Source organism: Spea bombifrons, chromosome 4 (genome assembly GCF_027358695.1).
Source record: "Spea bombifrons isolate aSpeBom1 chromosome 4, aSpeBom1.2.pri, whole genome shotgun sequence".
Classification (NCBI taxonomy): domain Eukaryota; kingdom Metazoa; phylum Chordata; class Amphibia; order Anura; family Pelobatidae; genus Spea; species Spea bombifrons.
In genome coordinates this window covers 25,681,365-25,698,500 of record NC_071090.1, presented here as the reverse complement: position 1 = coordinate 25,698,500, position 17,136 = coordinate 25,681,365, and the positions used below count along the sequence as shown (strand labels likewise).

General features: G+C 40.7%; 1 protein-coding gene across 5 annotated transcripts in view; it reads left to right on the top strand.

The window, feature by feature from the left end:
* FNIP1 (folliculin interacting protein 1) overlaps positions 1–16,852 on the top strand; it is a 65,802-nt gene extending 48,950 nt beyond the window's left edge. For all 5 annotated transcript variants that reach the window (XM_053461936.1, XM_053461935.1, XM_053461939.1 and 2 more), the window contains 9 exons: positions 2,440–2,641; positions 2,969–3,054; positions 6,839–6,985; positions 9,904–10,073; positions 11,085–12,498; positions 13,239–13,407; positions 13,918–14,115; positions 16,116–16,231; positions 16,423–16,852. In XM_053461936.1, coding sequence (XP_053317911.1) covers positions 2,440–2,641; positions 2,969–3,054; positions 6,839–6,985; positions 9,904–10,073; positions 11,085–12,498; positions 13,239–13,407; positions 13,918–14,115; positions 16,116–16,231; positions 16,423–16,501 — 2,581 coding nt within the window. In that variant the 3' untranslated portion in view covers positions 16,502–16,852. The remainder of the gene's footprint in view (positions 1–2,439; positions 2,642–2,968; positions 3,055–6,838; positions 6,986–9,903; positions 10,074–11,084; positions 12,499–13,238; positions 13,408–13,917; positions 14,116–16,115; positions 16,232–16,422) is intronic.
* The last annotated feature ends 284 nt before the right edge of the window (positions 16,853–17,136 follow it).

Here is a 17,136-nt window from a genome sequence, read left to right as displayed (position 1 = left end):
CAGTCGGGGAAGGTCTACGCGACGGACGCAGACAACCCCCGCTGCTAGCCACACCTCCTTCCGGCTGCAGCGGACGTTGTCTGCGCGGATCGCGTAGACGTCAACCCGCTGCCCCGGCAACACAGCAGTAAGCACCGGTAAGTGTGTGTATGATGGGGGGGGGGAGACAGGAGGATCCAGGTCCCCTGCAGCAGTGCGGGGGATCTGGATCTTAGTCTCCTAATCAGACCTCTATTTGAGGTCTGATTAGAAGACGACCCCGATTAGAAGACGAGGGGTATTTTTCAGAGCATTTGCTCTGAAAAAAACTTCGTCTTATAATCGAGCAAATACGGTAATTGTCTTAGAAAGAAGGGAAGGTTGACAGTAGGTTGATGGAATGTGAGATCAAGGGAATATTTCTTTAGGATAGGAGAGATGATTCCCTATCCTTTAATGGGGGATGGGAATACATCAGAGGAAAGAGAGATATTAAAGAGATTGGTTAGAGTTGGGGATGCCAGAACAAGATGGTAGGAGTTGTGAGGGTGAAGGGGCAGGTGGGAGGATGAGAGGACATCAGAAACCTCAGTACTGGTGACTGTATTAAAGCAGTTAAAGGTTGGCTTGTGACAAGGAAGGGGGTTGAGGTACCATATGATTAACACCATGAGGCAGGATGTTATGCGTGGTAGTGTATGTTATTCTTAAAATGGCAGCGAGATCTTGGGAAGAGAAGTTGGAAAGTGAGGGAGTACAGAGAAGGGTGTTAAATATGGAGAACAGATCTTTAAGGTTATGGGAGAGGGAGGAGATTAATGAAATAAAATGGGTTTATGAAGGTGGAGGACTGATGTATAAGAATGGAGCTGGAGGATTCCAACACCTCCCCCCTGTATGTCTCAAGGTCTTGGTGTGTGGCTAAAATGTAGAACACCATAAGTGAGAGCAGCAGGAAAAGTAGTTTTGGAGGGTGTTATCTATGGTTTAGCGAGTGCAAGGAGGTTGAGGTGATTAGAGATGAAAAGGTTGTGAAGGACGGTGAGTTTTTTTGGACAGAGAGCATGCATTTCAGATGGCTCCAGAGAAGGGGGGAACCAGGATTACAATGGAGTAGTTTGAGATTGGGAGGATTTAGGTTTTTGTGTTTTTTATTTTTTTTTACGGAAGGAGCAGGTTGGAATTGCAAGGCCTGGTTTTTAATAAATGAGATTGGGATTTTATGAGGATGAGATGCTTTTACTCAACTGGTTAGTAGTGGGAAAGGAAAGAAGGCCATGTGTGTTTAAGTGGGGTGATGCATAAGAGAAGGAAAGACGTAAAGGAAGGGTTGCTCTTGTAACAAGGTGCGGGGTGTTGTTGTGGAAGGGGTATACATTCCCCCTCGATTTTGCAGGGTTTTCTATGACATATAGGGCAGGCTGGTGCTCCGCCCTGCAGTTTACATGCACCTGGACTGACCCAGGATCCAGGCCAGGAGTTTAAGCTGACTCCAATGCACTGGTCAGCTGCAGGTAATTAGCTGCACTGGCTGCAATATAACCTGACGTGTTGGACAGAAGAGAGAGAGTTTGTTTGGAAGCAGCAGGGCTTGCTTTGCACAAGAGAGACCATCAAAAAAGGTTGGTGGGATTACGTTTTGTTTAGTTTTAGACCCTGTGTAGTGAGGGGAGTTATATGTTAGTAAGCGCTCAGACGAGCTAGGCTTTTGTTTGTAGAGAATTTGTGTTCTATGTAATCCTGTAAATATCTTCATACGTGGACTACAAATAAATCGTGGGTGATTACCTAATTGAGATGTGGCGTTAATACCCTAGAGGACCGTGCTGTTTGGTACCCTGTGTGGGTGCAGGATCACACTCTAAAAAAAAAGGGAAGCAAATGTGTTAAAAAAGTAGGGGAGAAGAAAAGTAAAATTAAGTAGGGGGTCATAGTGAGCATAAAGATGAATGGGACAAAAGATTAGGTGGGTTACCAGATGATTGCAAAGGAGATTTGTGGCAGTTCCCTGCAGTGTAACTCCAGTGTAGACCACTGCAGCTACATTTTCAAGTGAGGCCTAAGAATTTTTAGGACCACTTCACAAGTGGTCACTTAAGATAATTGCATAGAAGAAGCAGATGTTTCAAACCTAGTCTTAACAATTGCAAGGAAGCTTGACAAGAGGGCTCTAAAGTTAACCCTTTATAATCAGCAGGCTATACCAAGATAGAAGTGAGACATACCAGGTGAAAACAGGGGGTTAAAGCAGGAGACGAGGGTGTCAGGGGTAGATCAGTTGCAGTGAAATATTGTACCTGTAAGAGGGGGAGATGTGATGGAGATTTACACTGATAGCCAGCCGGGTGAGGCCACTGTAGCTTCATTCCTAACCAAATGTAACATGCTTGTGACTGCCTGTTTACACTGTAACATGATGTTTACAATAGATGGTTTGGATCTTTTTTTTGTTTTGCACAGGTCTGTAGAAGAAAGCTTTAACATGTCTGATGAAGGATGTGGGGCTAATCTGGGAGTAGCCCGAAAGAAGAAAATAGCCATTGGAGTAATTTTCTCCTTGTCAAAGGAAGAAGATGAAAATAACAAATTCCATGAGTTCTTCTTTTCTCACTTTCCACTCTTTGAGAGTCACATGAACAAGCTAAAAAGTGCAATAGAGCAGGTAGGGTTGAACAACACAATCAAATGAAAATTATCTGATATACCAAGTCCTATCCTCTTACTCCAAAGCAACCCAACAACGTACCATATTGTTCTACATTTGAAAATGAAAAAAATGTTCCACATTTCTGCTTTGTATTTTAGACCACTTGGCCCAGCTATGCCCAGTTTTAGTCTCGGTTATTACCTTATGTCTAGAATAGCCCAGAAGTCACCCTTACATTCTGTAACCATTTATGTCTATTCTAGTTTATATGTTGAAACCTAGTGATTATACTGAATACGGTCCATATGATTTATTTGTTTAAACTTTTTTGTTTTTTTAAAGGCTATGAAGATGAGCCGCCGATCAAATGATGCCAGCCAGAGAAGTTTAGCATACATTAAGATTGTAGATGCCCTAAATGAATTCCGGTAAGTGCTACTGGGATATACTCTTTCCATATTACTTTCCACTCAAACGGTTATTCCAGGTGTTACCATTGCATTCTTCAATGTGTAAAAAATATATATATTACGTGTAGTGAGTACGTCATGTGGGCACGGCCACCGAACCGCTCCGAGCATTTGCATGGGGACCACATGATTTTACCTTTGCAGATGCCGCTAAGCGCTAGTGGAGTTTAAGGTCTTTTTGTTGAGTTTTTGTTCAGCTTGAAAAAGGTTTGTGTTAAAGAGAACAGCCAAGACCAGTCAGTGTGTGTGGAAGTTGTGAATACAAGGTCACTTACAGTACATCTATGTGGGAGTGTGTTTGAGTGTTGGGGAAAGAGATAGATGTGTTTTCTTTCCTTCCAATATTTTTCTTGCTTTGAAAGCAGAAAAAAGTGTTTCTCGAGTCACGGGATATAGTAAATATGCAGTCTTAGTCGCATAGTAACGACATTTGATTTATTAGATTAAAATAGAGTGTAGAGACAAAGAAAACCCCCAGTTATCTTTCCATTACAGCATAACAAAATAATGTTTCTGGTTCAAAGGAGCTCTTCCACATACTCTGCAGAACTTAACAGTTTTATAACTAAAATACAACTTTAAAAATCCTTTCTAGTGTAGTTCAATGTCCAGAACCTACCAAGACATAATTGTTTAGTCATGTAAACTTTTACATTGTTAATTCTTGCAGGGAATCCTTAAATGTCATGTGCCACAAGTAGGTGATGGGCTGTTATTGAGACCGTAAAAATACTTATGCTTTATTTGTGTTATTGAATCCTCTACAGTATTATGGGTTTTTCTTCCATGCTTAGCAGGTGCATACATTTCTCAGATTAAATTTACATTCTTTTATGTTGGTAAATGCCAGCCTTGTGGGTTCTGTTTCCCATAATCTGTCTCTAAATTTAAACCAGTTTCATGTATGACCTCTAGTGAAAAAATAGTGATCTCAAACTAGCTTAGCTTTTTGGCATTCTGTTTGCATGGTCAAGGTCACTGAACCCTGGCGACAGACTGAGCAAGAAATGCCCCTAACAGGAGATAGGAGGTGGATGCTTGATGTTCTGGGGCATACACACCTCAGCAGTAATTTGGCCACATAGTGTTTATCAGGAATTGAGCTCTTTCTTACAAGGTTTTTGAATGCCCATTTTTCTTTACCAAAATGTATAAACAGGCACATCCTAATGGAGCTAATAACCCGAGGTACCCTCGGGGAGTTAATTTAATAGCTGGGAGCTACAGTCATCCCATTTGGCCCATTGCCAGACTGTGATAAAGCAGGGATTTATATCCAGACTCTTTTTTTTGTTTACCGCACGTATGTGTCATCAATATACCGTATTTGCTCGATTATAAGACGACCCTGATTATAAGACGACCCCCCAAAATCTGAATATTAACTTAGGAAAAAAGAAAAAGCCTGAAAATAAGACGACCCCAAAGGAAAAAAGTTTTACCAGTAAATGTTAATTCATGTAAACTATTTTTTTTAATAAAAGCTATGATTGAGAAAAATATTTTTTTTGTTTTTATTTCTTGTATTTTCCAACCTGTCCCCCAGTTACGCACATCTGCCCCCAGGCTTGCCACTCCAATATGGCACTGTGGCCCATGATATGCCACTGTGCCCCATGGTATGCCTTTTGACCCCCTATGTGCCACTCTGCCTCCAGAAATGCCTTATACCCCTATATCCCATTCTGGCATTAAGGGGGTTAAAATGCATATTATGGGGCAGAGTGGCATATAGGGAGGTATAAGGCATTTCAGGAGGCAGAGTGGCATTAAGGGAGTTAAAAGGCATTATGTAGAGCACTCTGCCTCCAGAAATGCCTTATACCCCTATATGCCACTCTGGCATTTAGGGGGTTAAAAGGCATATTATGGGGCAGAGTGGCATATAGGGAGGTATAAGGCATTTCAGGAGGCAGAGTGCTCTATTAAATGCCCCCTTAACGCCACTCCAGAAATGCCCTATGCCCCCATTTAACACACACACACACACTCTCTCCCCCCCCCCCTCTCTCACCCCTCTCAGCCCTCTCTTACCGGTGCTTCCAGCCGGGGCAGCGAGTTGACGTCGCCTTCCACTGCAGCCGGAAGGAGGTGGAGTTGGCAGCGGGGGTTTGTATGCGTCCGTCGCGTATACTTTCCCCGGCTGTCAGAGATCAGATCTCTGACAGTCGGGGAAGGTTTACGCGACGGACGCAGACAACCCCCGCTGCTAGCCACACCTCCTTCCGGCTGCAGCGGACGTTGTCTACGCGGATCGCGTAGACGTCAACCCGCTGCCCCGGCAACACAGCAGTAAGCACCGGTAAGTGTGTGTATGATGGGGGGGTGAGACAGGAGGATCCAGGTCCCCTGCAGCGGTGCTATTTGAGGTCTGATTAGAAGACGACCCCGATTAGAAGACGAGGGGTATTTTTCAGAGCATTTGCTCTGAAAAAAACCTCTTCTTATAATCGAGCAAATACGGTATTTATATTTTTGTAAAGAGGGACACTAGGATTATGATCCCTCCATTTTGATTTTGAACAGTAATCAGCTGTTTACACTTATGTGTAATTTAAGTCCTACTTCCTGTAAAACTATGTTCTGTCATCTGTTTTAAATATAATTGTGAAAAAGAATTATTTTCCTGATATTTTTATTATGTTTTTCCAGTTTCTGTGGCGTAGTAGGGGTTAACAATCTGCTTGAAGAAGGGGGGGATTGAAATGAGGCATGTGAGCTTGTATACCCCTAGCTGCTTGCCTTGGATTGCCATTAATACTCTTATTTGTGGTATGGAGGGTTCCCTTTATTGCAGTCACATGTCTGCTGGAAGACAGCCATTGGAATCTGATCTCTCTTGGAGGAAACACTATCAGGCATGAAGTGAGCCAGGAGCTACCAGAATAGTAAATAATGTATCACAAGACCCAGTCTATCTGCTCAGGGCAAACATATTTTAACACCTTCTGGAAAGGAAAAGCTTTAACCTGTTGTGTGCACATGCAGCTGTTTAGAAGAATTGACTTCCACGCCAGAAAGGAACACCCCACCTATCCATTAAATGGAATCATGGATTAACCCCTTCGTGACTGTCAATTGTCATTAAGGGGTTAAGACAGATTGGTGCACTGTATAGTTACCCGTAACTAGTTATTACTTGCAAAATACACGGGGAGGGGGGTTATGGTAGTGATTTTATTCCGAATTTAGTTAGGAAAATACCACTCTATATTAATGGCATTATTCCATTCTATAATATAACACTTTGGTAACTTAATGCAGCATTAGAAACATAGTTTTAAGTAATGATGTAATCTTTACGGATTCAATTTTTTTTTTTTTTTTTTTTTTTTTCAAGTAACTTTTTTTTGTCCGGTGATTCACATTTAGAAACTGAAAAGGCTTCTCATGTGATTTAATTTTCATATGAAAGAATGCGATGGCAGATCTGCAAAACATTATTTGCTTGGTGCATTGCCCATATTGTTATGTCTAAGTGGAACAGCACCTTTAATTTGTTATTTGTGCACATATACATTTACTATAATAGATATTTAGAACAACAAACAGGTTACTTCCCGCTTCTTGTTTTCTTCCTTTGCAATATTAGGCTGTTCTATACGAAACCGAGATTTATAGTGTCACAATGGGAAAGTGTGTATATTTGAGGATGCATGTAAACAGAATATAATGTTATAGCTTTCTTTTAATGTAGTCACAAAGTGCACAAAGTGCATATAACGTAATTTCAATATTGCAGGACAACAATCTGTAACTTGTACACCATGCCAAGGATTTCTGAGCCTGTTTGGCTTACCATGATGTCTGGAGCACCAGAGAAAAATAACCTCTGTCACCGCTTTATGAAGGAGTTTGCCTTCCTTATGGAATACACATCCAAGAGCCAGTAATGTATCCATTTCCTTATATCCTTATGTAGCAACCAGTGATGTGGCATCTAGGTGTAATAGTGATAACTGACAATGTGTAATTGTTTGTTTCCCTAACATATAATTACTTGAACCATATTTTTTTCTTTATCAGTGGTATTACTTAATCAGTAAAATAACATGGTGACTGAAGTTCACGCAAAGTATCTACAAAAACACCCTTGTATTGGACATTTCCAGTTTCTTCAAAGTTTAGAGTAAAGAAAAATCTTTTTTGGGGGGGGGGCTCAAATAACATTAAAGCACAAGGTCCTTGACCCAATCTCTGTAGCTTGCCTATAGGCAATATAAAGCCTGTGCATTGGATTTCTCTTTTGCCTCCGTTAGAAGCAGTTCTAATGTGTTTTAGCATAGCAGTTACCGCTTGCATACTAAAAAATACTTTGCCTGTGGTCAGTTTGGACTTTGTACAGTAAACATCTGTGCTTAAGCGTATGACAGGAATTCTTACAAATTAACATTAAACATATAGTAATGCAAACATTATTCCATCAACCTTTAACTTCCCTTACTCCATTGCATCACATTTTTATTAATAAATATATCATACATAAAATTCAAAAAGTTGCTTTATCATCATAGCAACACAACGGAATTATCCAAATCCATTGGGACAATCTGTTGGTTGCTGTGCTGAGGTCACCACCTAAACCACGCATCAGAATTGTTCATTTTAAACTAACTAGGTCACACTAACTAGGGCGTCTAGCCACAGATAAAATTGTCTACTTATTTAGGTAAAACCATTCTTTGTAACCCAGCATTATAGATTTTCAGGGTATTGTTCAGAAACACCAATTCCTCCACCTGTCCACTAGTTAATTCTGCACCCTTGCTAGTTTTGCATGAGGTGCCCTTTAAATGAACAAATTCTGTCAAAATTGTCTCAAACAAGAATATTTGTAGATATGGGAGTAATTCCAACATTGGAGGTTTCACAAATGTTCAACGTGGTAAATGCAAACCAAAGTCCAGAGTACTTTGTCCAGCTATTGTGACCTTAAATTATTTTAAAAAATAAATAAAACTCGAAAACCCACTATGTGAATGACATTTTAAAATGTAATAGTGACCATCATATCGTTTATATGATTACCAATTGGAACTTCTCATACCCACAGGTGATCCATGGCAATGCTCATGGGTGCACCATGTTTGTGTGCCACTTTAACAGGGCGCATGTGCGCTAGCATTCTTCAGAACTGCGTTCAGCTGCTGTGTTTGAAAAATGGGACCCCATCGAGACAAGTCAAAGCCAGAAGGCTGCATTTTCAACTAAACTCCCCCAATTTGGGAACACATAGCACTTATTAAATAGGAAATATAGGAAATAATGATTTAAAGCACAGGTCTGCCACAGAGTTGAGAGCTCCTTCTCAACTACAAGACTTCGTAGTTGGACAGTCACATTTTGTAAGTAGCTGGTCCATAATGGCATAGCCCTCTGTAACGGGTCGGGCAGAGGAACAGGGAAGAAGCTGGTTTGGTTGTGGTGTTGGTAGCTGCAGTCTCTTTGCTGCCAACGGTAACATTGTTTTAAAAGGACAATAATGGCTGCCAACATTAAAGTGGCACCAGAGCTGCTTCAGATTGTAAAGCCCAAAAGCCAGTAGAGCAAATGCTAAAGTGGCACCGTTTGGACTTAGTCTGTCAGTTCTAGTTCTGTCATATCCTGACAACATAAGTTGTTGGTTCTATATAAATAAAATATTACCTGTTTTATTCCATTTTTGAATGTTATGGAAAATCTAGAAAACTAACCGGAAATATCTTGAAACAACTTATCTGTGCAAAATGCCTCTATATAGTATGGCATAACAAAAAACAACTTGAAAAGCTATTTATGTTAACCTGGAGCTTTCATGCCACTCAACATCATAATCAAAAGGAACAGTCATGGGAGCTGTGAAGTGATGAAGAATTCTGTGGGATATATAAATAAGCTTACTGTCAGTGTCACATGCACTGTGTTTACAGAGTACCTGCTTCCCAATTTAGACATATAAATGTATCAGATATAATCCAGATTGCTGCTGGCCCAGTTATGCCATCATGGGGCTTGTGATTTGGATCATCTGACATACTTTAAAAAGTAACACACATTAAGTATGTTTTACAGTAAAAACCCCCATTGGAGTAATTCCATGATCAGGGACATTGACCTGTCAATCAAATACTTAAGTACAAAAATGCCGGTCCTCTTGCCCACTTGCAGGTGCAGGAGTTGTCATCTCTATGGAGTATTGTATTATTTAGTACCCGCTGTTGAAAGTAACCAAACAAATGTGTATTTTTTGTGGCACATTAAATAGCAGGAAAATCTGAAAACTCATTAACAGTCTTATTTCACGTATATGTGCCATGCTCCATCTACTATTTTTGCTTAATATTTTTCTCCTTTACGCCCATAATGCACTTTCATAAGGTAATCCATTTGTTAACAGTACTAAATGTAGCCTGGGGTGCCTGTTAGCCAAATATTAACTAATTGTGTGCTTTGTTTTTGGCTAAATGTATTTAACACATTAATCGGAAGGACCTGTGTTTTTTTTTTTTTTTTTGTTTTTTTGTTTTTTTTTAAACCAAATATATATTACACAGAATGGGCAAATTATTTATTTTACACCATTTATTAGCTACACAATGACTTGCATTGTTAGCTTTTCTTTGGGTAACCGCACAAATAATATTTTTTGTAAATATTTTGTAAATGAAAACTTTATGCTGCAGAGAGCGGTCTGTCTGTAAAGTCAAGCAGCAGGTCTTACCTTCCACTTTATGGTGAGGTTTGGTGTTTGACTTAAACTCTTTCTGAAGGTTAACTCCCTTAAGAACTCACTGATGCTATTTAACACACTGTCTTTTTGTTCTACAGGTTTCTTCCAGCTCTTCTTACCGCTGTTCTCACAAATCACTTGGCTTGGGTCCCTACGGTTATGCCCAATGGACAACCACCCATTAAAATCTTCTTGGAGAAGCATTCATCACAAAGTGTGGACATGCTGGCAAAGACTCACCCGTATAACCCTCTCTGGGCACAACTGGGTAAGATAATCCATGTTCTCTCATATACAGTAAAGCCTGAGGCCACACAGAAGTGTATGTGCGTGCATTCGCGAACATGGTACATATGCATTGCACATAATCTGGAAGTGCTGGTATGTAAAAGAAAAAAAAATATATATATACAGTTTTCTTTTATTTGATGTTTACAATTTGCTGGTACCATCTAACTTGGGGGGGGCTTGCTGGCAGCAGATGGGGGACGTTATAAGGCATAGTGAAGTTACGGTGGTTCATCTCACAGCAGTTTACCCGCAAACTCTCCTTCCAGTGCCCATTTTAGTGTTACTATTCATGTTAGCACAGTCATTTTTCTGTACGGTCCTTGGGTAACTTCACAGATGTTGAGGTGCTATAACTTCCATGACACTCAGCACATCAGCTGTACAGTATTTGGGTTGTTACCCGTTTCTGCCTTTGCTAAGGGGGGGAGCATGATGGTTAACAGCAGCCAATTTCTCCCAAAACTGGCACAAGTAGTGTGAGGGCCTAGTGGTTAACTATTGCGAGGGCCTAGTGGTTAACTGTTGCGAGGGCCTAGTGGTTAATTGAGCGGAACAGCCTGTATTGACACAGGGATATACTGAAAGCCAGAATTGCATCCTGGCAAACATTATTCTTAAACGCTAACATTTTTTTTTTTTTATTTTTTTTTTTAAAATATGCTCCAATTTATAATGTGGGGTTTTGTCTACATGCATCTATCTTTTGGTTTTATAATGAAGTATGGCTTTATGATATGCATCATTTTAACTAACTTGACACTAAGTTACAGATAAGTAAGTTTTGTGGGGTGTGGCGGATGATTTGCATCCATGTAGGTTTGCTGCCACCTATTGTAAATTATGGAGAATGAACAAAACTGAGAACTAAACATAACCGCGTTGTTCGAATAGCATTGTAATAGCTATATAGAAAGCAAACATTAATACAATTTGTGTTTGATCGCATCCGTGTAGTTGCCATCATTTTAACTTATATCTATTATTATAGGTGACCTATACGGAGCAATTGGATCTCCTGTTCGGTCAGCACGAACAGTGGTCATTGGCAAACGGCAAGACCTTGTACAACGGTTACTCTATATTCTTACCTATTTTATACGGTGTTCTGAACTCCAAGAGACACATCTTCTGGAAAGTGGAGAAGATGAGGCCATTGTAATGCCTGGGACAGTCATCACCACTATGCTTCAGAAAGGAGAGATAGAGGAATCTGACTATGTACTCATAACAATGCACAAAAACAAGGGATGTTTGCTAAACAGGGACGTGGATGAAACACAGACATGTGGAAATACATGCCAGTGTTGTCATTGCCCACTTACGGATACACAAAATAGCAAAACTTCAGTACCAGAAAATATTGATGTGCAAAGCACATCTAAAGAATTTACAGAAGCACTTTTATCGGAAGAAAGTCAGATGCCTCCTCTTGAACTTTGTCCCGAAGAAACACCGATCACAGAACTGTACAAGAACAAGTCAAGATCTTACTTGAACCCCAAAATAGAGACAGTGGTTAGCACAGGGGCAGCTCCAGCTGATAAATATGTAATGTCTGTAGCAGGCATTGCGCCAGGAGTAAAGGCAGAAAAGGGAGAGGGACTACTTGGTCTTGAAAGCTTGGCTGTCAAAGGAATGAAATGCAATGAAACATCTGTAGAAAAAAAGCCACCAGACAAGACCCCTTCAGCATCGATGCCTTGTGGTTCAGGCCATCCTCTGAACAAGGTGACATTTTTGATTGGTGACTCCATGTCACCTGACTCAGATTTAGAGATTAAAAGCCAAGCAGTAGTGAATCAGATTTCTAAGCACAAATTGAACCCAGAGCAAGAACAGAAAAGGTTTCCTGTTGCACAACAAGGTGAAATAAAACAAAGTAGCGAGGACCAAAGAAACAGTGATGGGTCAAGTGAAAAACTTCATAGAGTCACAAGCAAATTTCAGAACTGGAACCTGTTCCATACAGAAAACCTTAGCGTGTTTGATGAATATTTTGATGAGTCGATTGAAGCACGGATTATCGAAGATATTCCACAAGAAGATGTCAAAGACAGATCAAATAGTGACAGCAGTTTAGGATTTTCTAATGGACTGTGCACAAATGATAACACAAGTACTTGCAGTTTAATTAATTTTGCTCCACCAAATCTCTGTAAAAACTGTTTTGCTGAGCAGGACCAAAGAGACAAAGTCTCTGCATCTGTCCCCCATGGGGATAAACAGAGTTCTCAAGCTGCCGTGGGCACTGACTGGGACATTCCACGGAACGAGAGTTCAGACAGTGCCTTGGGTGACAGTGAAAGTGAGGACACGGGCCAAGAGGTCCACAGACCAACCATAAACTATTATGGGGCTGAGCATGAAGATTGGATGGAGGAGGAAGAAGTTGCTTTTCCAGGGTAAGAACATATAATTTATATGTTTACGTTAGAAAGGTGTGCAGATGAGGAACCAGAAAATGCTGTTGATTGCTCTTAGTCTTTAATTTTATAAATTCACAGTGACTCAATGACAATGTACTAGAAAGAATATAATAAGCAACCTATAAACGCCTCTCTCACAAAAACCCAGCATATCTCAATGGTGCGTGTCGTTCATCACGCTAAGAAAACCACTGCTAGTCTCTACACTGACAGCATAGGGAAAACACTAATGTATATATAACAGGTCAGGAGGCAAGACGGAAGAGACTGAGACATCCATGTGTTTCCGAGAGAAAGCAGAATAAAGAAAGACAAACGTTGCCAATTCACGTTCCAATAAGATACAATGTGGTAAATACAATTCTTCATTTATTTGTAGGTTAACAGAAAAAGTGAATTCATGGAGAGCAATACAATTAACATCAGACACCTGACGTGTTTCCCCCTACTTGGACTTAATCGTCAGTGTCTGTTTGCTCTCCAGATCGGGATTGTATTTTGACAGCGTTTTGTTTTTCAAATATATATATATATTAGCTTGTTGTGTCTGCTGTTGAGTTGCCTTCCGTTGCTGATTTAATGGGAGACTATCCACTTCAGAAAGATCTGAAAATTAAATAAAAATACAGGACAAATGTATCTTTTCATTTGACATTTAAGTCCCACTAATCACTTGTGTGTGTATAACAAATGTCCTAACATTATTGATCTTGCAGGTCAAAACTGGTTGAAGTGAATGCTGTGAAACCCAACATTGCCAATTTTGGGAGATCATTGTTAGCTGGCTACTGCTCATCCTATGTACCAGACTTTGTTCTGCAAGGGATAGGGAGTGAGGACAAGCTAAGGCAGTGCCTGGTGTCGGATTTGTCGCATGCCGTACAGGTAGATGTTACACGAAATTTAATAGAACGGAATTAGAAAAAGGTTTTAATACTATGCTGATAAGCAAGGAAACACTTAATGTACAATACGGTTTTCCAGTTTAGTTTTTTTATTTTTATTGCGGAGTTTAAAGAATTTGTTAATATGGCTCGGTATGCTCATTCATTCACTGTTTACATGCTTTTTTGTAAGGCTAGGCTGATATGAGTGTGTGTTGTGTACGAGAAGTATGGTGATTTAATATTTGCAGATTTTGAAACATCACCATAGCTACCAACAGAATGCTCTTATCAGCAGGGTAATTCCATAGGATGCTATGGCAATACGGACACACTTAAAGCTTTGCACCAGGATGTCTTTTTATTCACGTTACCACTGAGCTTCAACTCCCAGAACAATATAGTAAATATGTGTTTTTATAGGAATGGAAAACAAATGAGTAGTTAAAGAAATTGGACATAGAATGTTGTACAGTTTCTACCCATACTATTTTTTTTGTTTGTTTTAAAGCATCCAGTATTGGATGAGCCCATTGCGGAGGCTGTCTGCATTCTTGCAGACGTGGATAAATGGACAGTACAAGTGGCCAGTAGCCAGAGACGGACAACAGATAACAAACTTGGCAAGGAGGTGCTGGTATCCAGTCTTGTCTCCAGTTTACTTCATTCCACTCTCCAGCTGTACAGACACAATTTGTCTGCAAACTTTGTGAGTATCCACATAATTTAATGTACCTGATAAGCTGCAGCATTTTGGAGTCCAGTGGTTGTGTGCTTTACACCACTCCAGTCAACATTTGGCATTCCGTAGTAATCTTCGGCTTGTGCGCAGCTGATCGGGCATGGAAGCCCCTAATGAGTGATGCTTTGCCAGTGCCACATTTCAAGTCACTGAGCTCTTCAGTATTACTCATTCTACTAGCCAATGTTTTTCTATGGAGGTGGCATTTCTATGTGCTTGGTTTTATATAGTTGTTAGCTATGGGTGTGGCAGAAACGCCTATAATTAGGAGGGGCGTCCATATACCCTTGGTCATATAGTGTACTATAGAACAATAATTCTAGCATCTGAATTGCCTATTAGTGAGTTCAGCCCGATTAAAAAGAGTTTAGGAGGCAATCAACGATCACCTCCTAAACTTCAATGGTGTTGCTGAAATGCCTCGATGGTGAGGCATTTAGCAACACTGAACACCCACCCCAGGACGTGCTGTCACCAACGCCACTGCGAGTGACTTTGCCACTCGCAAGATAGTGGTGCGTTCTTTCAAAAAATAAATGAGTTGGGGAAGTTTCCAAAAGGGTCTCCTCAGACCCTCCTGAGAACTCTGGCTCCACTTGCAGATTGACTACAGGTACTGCATTAAACCGGGGTCCAGCTTTCTAATCACAATGTGACATTCCACGGACATTCCTCTGAAAAATACCCCTCGTCTTCTAATCGGGGTCGTCTTCTAATCAGACCTCAAATAGAGGTCTGATTATGAGACTAAGATCCAGATCCCCCGCACCGCTGCAGGGGACCTGGATCCTCCCGTCTCCCCCCCATTTAACACCCCCACACACACACTTACCGGTGCTTCCTGCTGTATTGCCAGGGCAGCGTAGACAACGTCCGCTGCAGCCGGAAGGAGGTGTGGCTAGCAGCGGGCGTTGTCTGCGTCCGTCGCGCATACCTTCCCCGACTGTCAGAGATCAGAGTTCCCCGCACTCTGACAGCCGGGGAAGGTATGCGCGACGGACACAGACAAACCCCCGCTGCCAACTCCACCTCCTTCCGGCTGCAGCGGAAGGAGACGTCAACCCGCTGCCCCGGCTATACAGCAGGAAATTGGAAGCTCCGGTAAGTGTGTGTGTTAAACGGGGGCATAGGGCATTTCTGGAATGCCTTATACCCCTATATGCCACTCTGGCACTTAGGGGGTTAAAAGGCATATTATGGGTCAGAGTGGCATATAGGGAGGTATAAGGCATTTCAGGAGGCAGAGTGGCGTTAAGGGGGCATTTAATAGAGCACTCTGCCTCCTGAAATGCCTTATACCTCCCTATATGCCACTCTGACCCATAATATGCCTTTTAACCCCTAAATGCCAGAGTGGCATATAGGGGTATAAGGCATTTCTGGAGGCAGAGTGCTCTATACAATGCCTTTTAACTCCCTTAATGCCACTCTGCCTCCTGGAATGCCTTATACCTCCCTATATGCCACTCTGTCCCATAATATGCATTTTAACCCCCTAAATGCCAGAATGGGATATAGGGGTATAAGGCATTTCTGGAGGCAGAGTGGCACATAGGGGGTCAAAAGGCATACCATGGGGCACAGTGGCATATAGAGGGTTAAAAGGCATATCATGGGCCACAGTGCCATATTGGAGTGGCAAGCCTGGGGGCAGATGTGCGTAACTGGGGGACAGGTTGGAAAATATAAGGAAATAAAAACAAAAAAAATATTTTTCTCAATCATAGCTTTTATTAAAAAAAATAGTTTATATGAATTAACATTTACTGGTAAAACTTTTTTCCTTTAGGGTCGTCTTATATTCAGGCTTTTTCTTTTTTTTCCTAAGTTAATATTCAGATTTTGGGGGGTCGTCTTATAATCAGGGTCGTCTTATAATCGAGCAAATACGGTATTTAAAACTAAAAAGATAAAAAATGGTTTACACTCCATGTTTCAGAATTGACAGTGCTTTCCTTTTCCCCTAGTGCATCATGCATTTGGAAGATCGGCTGCAGGAACTCTACTTTAAAAGCAAGATGTTGTCAGAATATCTTAAAGGGCAGACCAGAGTACACGTCAAGGAGCTCAGTGAGGTTCTAGGGTAAGAGCACTAATCGTTCTACTGTTTACTCCATATTTCCTGTTGTGATGTCTAGAAGTCAGTTCCCCTAGTGAAGGGTTTTATTGCCGCTAGTTATGAATAGTGCAACTTTATTTGTATAACCATTTTCAGTAAAATGATTGGCAAAGTTCATTTCGACTGACGTTTTATGTCTTGATTTTTCCCCCCAGAATTGAATCGAGTGATCTTCCTTTGTTGGCTGCCGTTGCAAGCACCCACTCTCCATATGTTGCACAAATTCTTCTGTAAATGGAATGGGGTAAAAAAAAAAAAAAAAAAGAAAAATGTAAAAAGTGTACATTGCATTTATGTATCAAACCTCTACCGCCACTTTTCTGAAGCCAAGTAGTACACACTGTATCTGCAAGATTTCTATCCCCCATCGCAGAGATTTTGAAATAAGATAATCACAAAAGAAACATCTACAAGTTGTCTTTGTATGGAACTAAGAAGATGAAAGAAGACTCCACAAAAAAATATACATATTACTTAGATTTGTCGCACCATCCCTTTTGATCCTGGAGAATTTGGAGATCTTTTTTTGTCTTTTTGTTTTTTGTAATTAGCAGTGTATGGGGAAAAATAACAAATATGTCAACGTTGGCTTAAACAATGTAACTTTTTTTTTTTTTTTTACATTGCTGGATTTTACCGTTTCAAAAGAAGTTATAATAGCAAACATTTCAGAAGCAATATGAAAAATGCAGCAAAACAAAATCTTGAGGGCTAAATCCAGGCCAGAGGCCTCAAGCTGGGCAACCACGTTCTTTCTTTAATACTTTTTAAAAAGTGCTCATTTTATGCAAGCTGAACAGTTAGAAAACTCTGCTTCACAATAAAATATTTGCTTTGGCTTGATTCACATCAGTGGGAGGCTAAGTGTA